General features: G+C 35.1%; 1 protein-coding gene across 3 annotated transcripts in view; it reads left to right on the top strand.

Annotated features, from left to right (window-relative positions):
* The window catches only part of LOC136412699 (facilitated trehalose transporter Tret1-like), a 28,303-nt gene extending 16,243 nt beyond the window's left edge, over positions 1-12,060 (top strand). Inside the window, exons 1-11 of one of the 3 annotated variants that reach the window (XM_066395867.1) lie at positions 2,866-3,092; positions 5,882-5,908; positions 7,742-7,762; positions 8,353-8,491; positions 8,542-8,677; positions 10,293-10,478; positions 10,545-10,643; positions 10,697-10,896; positions 10,953-11,177; positions 11,233-11,419; positions 11,487-12,060. In XM_066395867.1, coding sequence (XP_066251964.1) covers positions 5,895-5,908; positions 7,742-7,762; positions 8,353-8,491; positions 8,542-8,677; positions 10,293-10,478; positions 10,545-10,643; positions 10,697-10,896; positions 10,953-11,177; positions 11,233-11,419; positions 11,487-11,944 — 1,665 coding nt within the window. In that variant the 5' untranslated portion in view covers positions 2,866-3,092; positions 5,882-5,894 and the 3' untranslated portion in view covers positions 11,945-12,060. Of the gene's footprint in view, positions 1-2,865; positions 3,093-5,881; positions 5,909-7,741; positions 7,763-8,352; positions 8,492-8,541; positions 8,678-10,292; positions 10,479-10,544; positions 10,644-10,696; positions 10,897-10,952; positions 11,178-11,232; positions 11,420-11,486 lie in introns of those variants that run through there. The other 2 variants (XM_066395868.1, XM_066395866.1) reach the window with 2 other exon arrangements.
* The last annotated feature ends 383 nt before the right edge of the window (positions 12,061-12,443 follow it).

Raw genomic sequence — 12,443 nt, 5'->3', positions numbered from 1 at the left:
CTGGGGTCTGGGTTAAATAAATTTAAATTAAATGCAAGTTAACAGGGACCGTATAGTTCTACATAAATTGAAAATTAGATTAAAAAAAGATGATGATTTTTTAATGCCGAAGCATTGCTATAGGCTGTTCAGATTTTTTTTAAATCGTGGAGTGCCATCGAAATCAATGTTTTATCGCTATACAAGGTCCCATAATTAATGATACGTACAGATTTCTTATGTGATAATACTAAGACTTAACGCAATTTACGTATATCTAAAGGATCACAATAAATGAAATACAGGGTATCAAAGGTTAAAATTATTTTTCCATTTTTTAATAAATATAATAAAAATGTATAACATTTCTTGGGTTCGTTTTATTGAATGAACCTTTTAATATTTATTTTATGAAACAAGTTGAAGCGATTCACTAAAAATCCAAAAAGCAACAATAATTACACATAAGTAATTCACAACTATGAAATCCTCGAAAATGTCCCTTTCAACCTCTATTAAACCCTCTGCATTTGCAAAATTTACAACGTTTCAATGACATTGTAAATGATAAATTTCAGATCGTAATTTTATTGGGCATCAAAACGCGCAACTTTGCTCGAATCTACTAATCGACTTCGTATCTCTGAGGGTTTTTGAAAGCCCAAGGTTTGCGCAATAAAATTTTCACCATTAATGTTACTAAATTTTGAAATAGTCAATAACACTCATGTCTCTTATTCAAGAGGTGCCAGGTCTGAAAAACACTCAATCGAAATTCAAATAAAACGTCACCTATGCTGATTCTAGGATACGCATCTTCTAGCTGACAAGCTTTAGCTTTAACGTGATATACCACCATTGTGGGCAGTATTGCCCAGCGAGCCAGGACTCTCATTCTTGAATATTTTGTAATTGTAAAATCCAGATCTCCCGCTTCGTTATCGATATTTTACTTGTGTGACGTTTACAACCAAAGAATCATCTAAAACGTAGTTACTTATAAAAGTAAGGTAAAGCATCACCATCAAGGTGGACGATGAAGAAAGCAATCAAATGGGGACCTTCACTCTTGGCACATATACATATAATTGTGTTATTTTATTTTAGTGACGTAATTAGAAGAAACTTAACATTACCAATGCAGTTTACGCTATTGATTTAAACTTTAGAAAACTGGGTTTAATAACTAAGCACATATCATATAGTTGGTTTAAAACCATAGAAAATGGTCCTATATTTTAATTGTTAAAAAATAATGTTTGTTGCTTCTAGAACTTATATTATGCACAAGGTGTCCCATTTTGTGACATAATTAATTATATTTGATTTGATGGTTATTCCTGTTGTTATTTAAGCTATTACGAAATTATTTGAATCAGCAAAGTTTAACACTTTGCTCCAAATCATCAGAATTTATTGTCAATTTCATACATGAGCATCGGAATTCTACCAAAACGACGTCACTTTGGTTTTTTAAATGGTTTACCCTGTATCTTTTTACAGAAACGAAATTATCTTTTTCGCGATTTCAAAAATGGAATTATTTATACTGGGTGTATTAAAAAAACATGTCACCTCTCAAATTTCTAGAAGTATAAACTAAAGATAAAAATGCTGAGATACGTTGATTTTGGAATACAGGGGGAACACAAAGAATGAAAAAACCCTCACCCCACTTCGACGATAACTGCAAAGGTGGTAAAAGTGGTTATTTAAATAAGGAACGTGGGTCACGTGATACCGCATTTTAAAGGCATTCAAATTTTCTAAACAATTGTGCTATAATTTGGGTTTTTTATTCACATTTTTTCATAACTCTTAATTTTTCAACAAATATTCGAAATGCACTCCATTATTCTCCATGCAGTAGCACAAACGGTCATCAAATTCTTGTCATACTTCTTCGAAAACTTATTGTGGAATGTTACAAGTTTCTAAAATTCGTTGACATAATACTTGAAAATCCTGTGCAGGAGTTGCGTAAACCGTGCTTCTAAGGTATCTCCAAAGAAAGATGTCGAGAAGTGTAAGGTCGGGAGATCTAGCTGGCCACTCGATACTACCTCTTCTGCCAATCCATCTATCAGGAATATTATTATCAAGAACCGGGAAAACATAATGTAGAGGGGCACCATCCTGTTGGAAATGCAATAAATCCCCATCCAATATTCGGTGTACATTCTTTTTCGGTGTACTTTGTTTTTCTTTTTGTAATGCCACGCAGTGACCCATTGTTTCAACTAAAAATTTAAAAAACAAAATTTTCTCAGTATTGTTTAGAGAGTTTAAAGACCTTTAAAAGGATCGGGAAAACTTTTTGTATTCTTCGTGTTTCCCTCCACTCGACGTTTGACTTGTCTCAGCTTTTTAAACTTTAGTCTGCACTTCTAGAAACCTGGAAAGTGGCAAGTTTTAAAAATATACCCGGCATATTTATCTCTAGTCCTTCTCAAACATTTACGCTTAAACATTAGGTACAAAAATTAGTATTGAGGATATAATTTGATTTAACATAACAGCTACGTTATGCATAAACTGAATCTTTTGGACTATCGCTAAAACCTTTTTAGTTGGTTGTCCACGCATGGTTGCAAGCAGACAGAGAAATTAATCAAAGCGAAAACAAAAGGGACAATACGGATAATAAAGCGATACTTAATTGATTATCTCTTAACTTATAGGAATATATGAGTTTATGAGAGCTTTCGCTCACATGGGCTATATGACCGAAAGCTCTTGAATTATTTTTTAAAGTAATAAAACGTACAAAATTTGCATTTGGGAAGGTATATCCCGTTAGAAAAAAATTCAATGAGTCATAATGACTGCGTTCGCGGATTACATATGCTAAAGCCAACCCACACGGAGAGGAGTTGCGGGGATTCGCTATCGTCAGTGCGATTATATTGCAGCTTTGTTTAGCTTCGGGTTTAAGTTTAGTTTAGATTAAACCAGCCAGTCCTGTTCGAGTTTTTTCCATATCACACACATATTGCTACTTTTAGTGTAAATGTTTCTTTGCAGCGGTGCGCGTTTTGCGGATTTCGCATTGTTCTAGTGTCCACTGAAAGACGTCGGGAGTTCTTGCGACAAAGGAACACAGATTGTTAGAGGTGTCTAATTTGTTTAATATGCTTTGTATTGTTGTTTTGGCACAATATCCCAAGAGTGAAAATATTTAAATTGGGAATTTGGGGTCATTGGACCAATGAAAGTAAAGCATTCTTTCTTTTCGCTCTTTCTCTATTACTGCGTCGAGGATTTATTCAGGGTGTGACAAATCCGGAGGCCACTGTGGAAATTTTGGAAACTATAAAAGATTCGCGTGCAAACAAGCTTATACAATGTGTCCCAGATAAGGATGGTTAGCACGGAGAGCTCGTGAACGGTAATAGATTCAAACTTGGTTAAATGAAAGAAATGTTGCGCCTTCAAGGGAATAGTTTCACAATGCAGAGCTACAAAATTATTTGCGGTTTTCCAATTATTTGGAAAAACCCTGGAAATTTTAGAAATGTTCGAATTAAAAAAATTGTTTTTTCCTGCATATAATCCTCCCTGCTAATAATTTTCTACTATTTAACCCAGACTCTCTCTATTGCCGTTTCTGAAGCACACTCGCTAGATATTCTTATCTTCAGCGCATTGTATAAACGTGCGCAATTTAATCCTTATTTAGAATATATTTTAAGATTCCCAATATCTTGTGTATTTCCGGAAATTTTCGAAGATATCGATGTTTTTTTATTGCATTTTTTTATTACCCGATGCAGTCACATAAAACTCAATTCATTGTGCTGAAATACAAATAATTTTTTCTGAAATCCAAATAATGCTAACCCAAACTGGACGAAAAAAGGGGGGTAAAAATCGAACCCTTTCCACGCTGGCTTCAAAAGTTCTCAATCATCCAGAAACTCGAAGCCGGATCCCTGATCTAATTTGTTGCGGGAATTTTCTGAAAATGACAACATATCAAAACAGTATTTTTCGGCTGCTGGATAGATTCTCTCGATTTTCAAACATTTTTAATCATTAGGTATTTGCACCAGCGGTGCTTTAAATGCAGTGTATAAAAGTCACCGAATGTCGACGATCTGCTGAACTGTCTCGCCCGAATCACAACTATCCGCCATTTAAACAATTTAAAGACATTTAAATTTTTACTTTCACGTACCCGCTTCATGGGATTCAGGTTCGTCAAGCTGTAGATTTCAAAATCAAATGAGACGATTTGAAAATACCTGGCAGCCGATAGGAAGTATCTTTACAGATTCGACTTCTCTAGGAAATTTTGCTTTGAAAAGAGATTTTAGGTATTTTAAATACCAAACAAGAAACGCGGGATTCAAGTCAGACGCTTATTTAAATGTCCCCGATCTTGCATATTTATACAACGTATTTTGATTATATTTAGTACTTGTTTAATAATTATTATGTATCCTCAGATGTAACGCAATGTTCTAAGAATTGCTCTCCATGCAATTATATCATATCTAGAAAAAAAATTAATAAGAAATTTTGAAACAGTAAATAAATCTCAAAGCAAATTTATGCAAACTTTCGATAAATCCCTCAGGCTACTGATTGTTGTTAACTTACGCACGCAAGACTTGCTAAAATCGTCCCAAATTCAAGTCTCTCGATCTTCAAAACTGTAAAGGATGCCAGATTCATTGAATCGTGAAATCTTCATTTAATTTCTGCTCAACCTCAAAGGTGGTACACAGCTGAGATGCGTCACCGACTGTAGCATTATAAGGCATGTTAACTCACACGTATACAGGGTGTTCCAAATCCGATGTGCTATCATTGCAATCTCTTAAACGGTAAAAGTTACAGGGTCGGTTAATTTAGAAAAAATGTGCCAAATTTAATAATAAAATTCGACCGAATTTTAGTTTTTTCATAATAACTCAGAAACTAAAAATCATTTGGCAACATTGTTTTCAGTTCTTAGAAGAGTATGAAATTTGGCACATTTCTTTTGGTTTAACCGGCCCTGCAACTCTTACCGTTTAAGAGATCGCAGTGATAGCACATCGGATTTGGAACACCCAGTACATCAGTTTAATCGGGGATCTTAGATAAATTGTAATAAAATTAATTGAAGTGAACTTTCACTTGAAGACGAACTTGGAGCATAATATGTTTACAAATAATCTAAAAAATCGATCAAATCAATTAATTTGGTTACGTAATAGTCGCCGTGCTTCGACTTTACTCCCTGCCTATTTGACTTTGGCTCGGTTTGAATACAATTCATCCGTAAACGTACATTACTTAACGTACAGACGTAAAATCAGACCCAACACGTGAAAAATCAACGTGCTGCTCGTGAGGGGATGCTCCTGTGTTAACGTCCACACTGCGACTGCGTCAGCTACTTATTTCTTCGGCTGCGTTATGGACTTACGGGACATGTTCCGATTACTCGTGACATGAAGAAATTATTAATAGGAGCAAAAAGTACGCGAAAATCATCTACATACGAAATTAACAGACGGTACCATAAATTATTGTCACTCTATGGAGAACAAGGAGAGCAACAACTAGCCTTCCTTGGCGACGAGTATATACCTAATTTTGATTGCAAAACCTTAAACCTGATCTGCTAATATACCAATTAATCATGTTTCATTAAAGCACCCCAAGTTATTATTGCAGATAAGCTAAAATGGAAAGATAAGGCACATTATCCTTCTGTTGTCAGTCATAAATTTATTAATAATAAATAACGAATACCTTTTAGTTCTTCCTAATATTGCAAAAATCTTGAACTACGATGTTTTCAGTATGTCATTGATTTTCCCCTCATCCCACCGTGTTTTATGCTTTCGAGAAATATTAAGTAGGAACTCCAATTTATCAAAATTAATTACAGTTTTTTTGCTGTTCACAGGAGTTTTGTGAGGATGGATCCAATTGGGTAAGTATTAGTTCCATGTTGAGTAATTCAGACTATAGATAACTTAGATCGGCAGATAGTAAAATGACATTGAACTATTATTATCTATGATTGAGGATTGTTTATGGAGATTTGCTGCAATCAGAGCAGCTAATAAGTTCGAAGCAATAATTTAAATAGATAACGCAGGTATCGCAACTCAAACATGAATAAAGTTAACGAATGAAGGTAATTTTAACGTGACATGGTTACGTACCTATAAAAATCATTCTTAAAAATAGTAACGATCGAGTGTGCAATAGCGCAAATCGAGTTTTGCCGTACATCTAGTCATACTTAATATATTCAAAATCCAACTCAACCTCCATTTAAACACGAAAAGAACAACAATACACTCGGTGTTTAATCGTGAGCATTGACTGATAAAGTGTGTGCAATCAGCATAATTAGAGTCAAAAGCGCTCTTTAACCAGCAAAATGTCCGATTTTTCAAAGCTCTCGATTTTACTTTTATTCCATTGCGTGGTCTTTACAGACGTTTTGGCTGCCCCTATGCGTTCGAGTTATTTCCGACTAGGCCCCTTTGAACTATGTTTGTTGACGTTATTCGCATTTTGAAGAATTTATAATTTGAGCGAATTTATTGTTTAATTTCAACCACAAACCCATTTTACCCCGATCATCTCCCCATCCTGTACGTGGGACCGCCCCATGCAAGGTCCTAGCCCTTACATCCTATCCCCTTTCCCCATGTTAAAACTCAGTTTAACGTGAGAGAGCACGGATGGAGACCTTCTTTTACTTGACCCTGAGGGAGGAACGCACCTCCGAGCACCAACAGAACGAGCCGCAACTTGCGCGATTTCGCGTGTTTGTCACTAACAGAAAAAATTAATGGTTCAAGCAAAAAAACAATAATTTGACGAAAAAATAGTGTCGAATCGCAGCCGACGATAAATTTATGTTGAAAGCATACAGTGACGAATTTTAATTGTTCAAGACGATGTGAGAAAACGCATTAAAACTCATTGCGACTAAACTGAAAGGCGGAATGTAAAAAAGCAGATTATTCATTTAGGCTGAAAAATAAAATAATTTTTCTAAATGATTAAAAAAGTGCCGAGGCTCAAAAAGTCAAATTGTGCCAATGTGTGATCCTTTATCGCCCGCATGGTCTCTTTCGAAAAGTCCATATTTTCAAATTTACCTGCCTCGTATTCCATAGCTTGCCGAAATAATATTTCAATGTAACTTGATTTAAGAAAAAGCAATTTTTCCATTTTTCTTACTACACATTTTTGGAAAATTGTGGATTTTGAATTTCGGAACGTAGGTGATTAGAAAGTTACCTTGTAAGCATATGGCACCGTCATTTGTCTGAGGTAACTGTGATCGAAATTCCACTTTTGTTGCAACTTTTGGAAAGAAATTTTTGTTTTTTTGTGTGTCTTTGCTATTAAAAGGGCAGACATAAAGGAGCCAAGCGATTTAATAGCCAATAAGGCGAAGATTTTTTTTGAACTTTCAATAATTTGAGAACAAAAAAGATTATGATCTAGTGGACTCTACTTGGAGTACACAGTAAGCTGCACGGCCTAATACACTCAACAAATAATATACTTCTTTTTCTCTTATTTTATTTGGGAATAACGTCTCCCACACAAGGGAGATTTGTTGCAGCGGTGAAATTGCACATTATTCTTAGGTGAAACTAATTGAGAATAATATTTGTCCTTTACTAAAAACTCGGACGAAAACCGTTTTTAACGTTTCGGTGAAAAATCTGTCACCGTCTTCAGAACTTAAAAATTAATATTTTATATTGTTTCTAAGTCGATTTTTTATTTGTTTCAGGGCCAGCTGCTTGAGTTTATTGTAAGTACCTACCAATATTTGCTTAACACTTCTATTACAATTATATTGTTATTGACTTAAAAATAATACCGAAAGATCCGCGGTTTCCATAAACTTCCATTTTCTATGAGTTGCGCGTGCATCAATGAAATGAGCTTAATTCGCACGGCTTCGTATGATTATCCATAGTAAGGAAGCAAAACGATAGTATGTTACGTTACTAGGATGGTAACCAGCATATTACGAACGAGGCGAAAGTTTGCGACCGAGCCGCAGGCGAGGTCAGTAATGTTTTCGAGAAAAGTAAGATGCCTTGCTTTCAAGAAGTCAGTACTGTACTTTTTCTGTGACTTATCAATTCGACAGTTTCAAGAGGATAAAAACTATAAGGGCCATTTCATTATGAATGGCCCTAAACTGTGTTATACTAATCTATTACGCAACGCTGTTACGTAATATTATTACGCACGGTTTGAATCATAATTACATGCACCTACATACATATATGTATGTAGTGACTGATATTCAGTTGTAGGTTGTTCTTACGTTATTCGCAATTTATTGGTATAGAAATAGAAAAATAGCTATTTAATATCATACTCAATTTTCAGCAAACAAACCAAAAATTCCAATGATGAGGCAGTCGAAAAGTACAAAGATACCAAAGATGAGGGACTTCGGGACATGATAGCAAGCTGTCGCTCTCTCAGCAAATATGAAGGAAAAAGCTTAAAAAACGTTCTCCCTCAAGTAAGCTCGTAGTAATATTGTTATTCATTAATTAATATACCAATTTGCAGATTTTAGCGTCTTTATTAGCAGCAAGTTTTCACATAGGAAATGGAATCTCTTTAGCATACTCGGCCGTTTTAATTTCACAATTAGCTGAGCCTGACAGTCCGTTCAAACCAACCAAAACTGAAAATTCATGGATGGGTAACAATATTTCTTAGTCTAATCTAATTTATTGAATTTATTTGAAAGATTAATATCAACAACAAATATTATTATTTATTATACTGGAAAATTTACATCATTGCACGAGACTGCATATCCTATTTAATTTGTTTGTTTGAAGAACCAGAAAAATGTGATGTGACTAAACTTTGTTGGAACACCTTGTATATTATTATATCTAGAAATGGGGCCCTTCATTTGCATTTCAAATTAATAGGCATTTTTATTGAAACCCCTTAAAATAATCAGTTTTAGTCATGTCTGGAAAAGGCTCTGATATGATCATAAACTATGCAATTCCGCTATAAATAACTATTTATTTAATTTTTTTAAATAAAATCTGGAAACTGTAAAAACGACATCGTGAAAATTCGATTTTTCCCTTATATCTTTTTTTTATCCAAAATGTGATTTTCTAGTTTTCATTAGAGAAAATTTTCTTTCTAATTTAATAATTTCTTATTATTATATTATCATAGTCTCTTATGGTACAGGAAAGCCGTGCACGGGACATTCTTATTTTAAAAACCCTGTATATGGAATAACCCTGGCATTTAGTTCAGCACTGTAGGTATTCCATACAATGTTAAATTTTGAGCATTAACTTTATTGTTAAAGCTTCCGCCAAAAAGCAATTGAATTGCAATCGAATTAAACAGGCGTGTTTAACTAATTAAGATATAATTAAATACACTTCTTATAATAATTAGGTGTTGCTGAACAGTGAACTAGTGTCCGGATAATATTCACGTTGATATAGACGCTTGTAAATATTGGTTACACTTAATAGAAAGTAATTAAGCTTTTGAAAGATATGAGACATTTTTCATTTCTATATCTAATCGTATAACTATTATGTAACCTGTTAGGAAATAGATACATTTTTGGAACGGGTGTGATTTTGGGGGGAAGAGTGAAGCAAAGTCTTGGAAAATAACACGAGTTGTACAAAAATTATTTTTTTTATTGTGACAATTTGTGACAAATTGTGACAAACTGACAGGTTTCGTAATCCAAATAGGGGACTGAACTGATTTCATTCCGCAACTAGTTATGAAATGCATTAATACGCTCACAATAGTTGCTGCAGTTCTACAGACACAGGGTGTAGCTTTAATCGATTTTCCTATCATACGGCCGAATTAGAAAAAATCAATTATGAAGCTTACTAGAAAATGTAATTTTCTATAACCCGTGTGGAATTGCGGGACTTCACCTTCGGGAATGGCAAAATCTCAATCGTTATATAAAACTATACATTTCCTAACTGATTACATTTTAAATAAAACACTATAAGCAGTATTTTACGCCAAATGCACCATCATCATATCCGAATCAATTCCTCCCCATCTGTTTTTAACCTAAATGGTAAAAACTTGTAATGGAGAGGTTCGATTAAGACTTCTTGCCGCTTCAACATTCTACCACAATTCCCCATATCCATTGATATAGTCACCTTTCTTAATCCTTTGAATGAGCTGTTGAGTTACTTTTTGATTGACCAGACACGGTCCACGAACTTTGAGTAGATTTTTAAATTTTTACTCTACTTTTATTATTATTTACTACTACTAGAGAAATCCCTCTTTTATAGCCAGTGTGCTGATAGTCGTCATTCCACCGGCTTCCATCTTCAGCGGGATAATAATGGACAACTTGGGAAGGTTGAACTGCATCAAAATCGCGGGAATACCAGGCGTTATTGGATGGTCCATGATTGCTTTAGCGAACAACGTGACAACCATCATTATCGGAAGACTTTTAGTAGGAATTTCCTCTGGTAATGCCACACTTCGATGTTGCATCACTTTCATCTAATTTGGCATCATTAACTTCTGTAATATAGCATGGGGCACCAGTCCAGGTATCGTCTACATCACAGAAATTGCCAGCTCCAATTTGCGAATGTCTCTAATGGCAATTGCTCCTGCTTATGTCTCATTAGGTAAAACGTGGTCAGAGTTTAAACGCCAGCAGGTGTTAAATTAAAATTTTAAGGGATGGTTTTAACATATATCGGAGGGTGGTATCTACACTGGCGAACTCTCGCTTGGATCTGCAACATTTTTATCGTAATTCCTTGCTTGGTGTGTATTATAATCCACGAAAGTCCCTCTTGGCTTATTTTGAGGGGAAAATACGAGCAGGCTAAGAAGAGTTTGCAGTGGATCCACAAATATCAGAAGCCGCCTGGGGAGGTAAAAACTTATCTCTCGCCACTGGTTCCTGATTGATTTACATATATTCATCTTAGCAAGAAACGTATGCTGACCTCCAGTACAAAATACTGCAGGAGGAACAACAAAAGAAAAAGGAAAAACAAGACAAGATGAAGGCCAAAAAAGGAATCAAATTCATTATGCATGAATTCCTCAAACCAACAGGCTGGAAACCGTTAATAATTTTATGTGGTTTATTTTTCTTCCAACATTTCTCAGGAATATACATAACAATGTTCTACAGCATCACCTTCATTCAGGTATGGGTTGTTGTGGGTCAATAATATCTACAACTATGAAATACTGCGTTTCCAGGAAGCTGGCAGCAGCATTAACGGGTACTTCGCCTCTATAATGATTGGAGTGGTTCGCCTTATAATGTCAGTGACCAGCATCTACATCCTCAAAAGGTACCGCAGGAGATCTTTGATTTTTGTCAGCAGCACTTCCATGGCCCTATGCATGTTCATTGCGGGATTGTGGACCAGGTGGATTCAAGAAGGTAACTGCATGAATTTTTTAAACCCATATCAGCGATTTCAATTGATGTAAAAATCTTTAAACTTCAGGGACCACTGAAATGCGTTGGGTTCCAGTAGCAGCCCTACTATTCTACGTGGTGGCTTCGACAATAGGTCTCCTCCCTATTCCCAATATGTTAATCGCCGAATTATTCCCTTTAGAAATTAGGGGTATTGGATACTCAGTCAGTTACAGCATGTGTTGCGTACTGATGTTCGTAGCACTTCAAAGTTATTACGGAATGAGTGATTTCTTCGGTGGTTCCAGCAACCTTCAGTGGTTCTTCGGAATTATCTGCCTGGGAGGCGCAGTTTATTCTTACATATTTTTACCTGAAACTTTTGGCATGAAACTGATAGATATTACCAATTATTTTAAAAATAGGTTTGTGTATATCGGTCATGTAGAGAGGAAGCACGGTGGAGGTGATGTCGAAGAAGGAACGCAACAGAAAATGTTGCATGAAAACTCGATCAATAATATTAAAGTTCAAAGCTCTGAGTGAAAGTCAACACAAATGAGTAAATGTGATGTGTATTTATTATTAGTTTATTTAAGACCAATTTTCTTTATATCGTTTGTTAAGTATGAACATTAAAAAGCAATTTCGCTTACAATTGAGTGTTTACGGTTATTATTTTTACTTACCTTGCTTAATTATACCAACATAGATGTAAATTGCTAAAAAACTGATACGGATCCATTTTTCGTCGTTTTTGAGGTGTTACATCTCGGATACGGCTGTACCTAGAGTCATAACTTGCGAGAATGTGAAAGACCGTTTTCTCCAGAGGTACGTACATAGGTCGATCGTTAATTAAAACAATTTTTTAATGCTATACAGGGTAAATAAAAATAAATGCTCTGCAAAAATGTGAAATTTTAACCCACTATAATTCGTTGGCCTCGTACAACGTACATATTACTCAAAGTGAACGTAAAAGAAGCTGCTAGTGAAATCTAGAAGACGGCAATCGACATACCGAAGAAAGTTATTATACAGG

This window comes from Euwallacea similis, chromosome 12, assembly GCF_039881205.1.
Source record: "Euwallacea similis isolate ESF13 chromosome 12, ESF131.1, whole genome shotgun sequence".
NCBI lineage: Eukaryota > Metazoa > Arthropoda > Insecta > Coleoptera > Curculionidae > Euwallacea > Euwallacea similis.
Note: the sequence above shows the minus strand (reverse complement) of the source record. Positions and strands in the feature narration are given on the sequence as shown.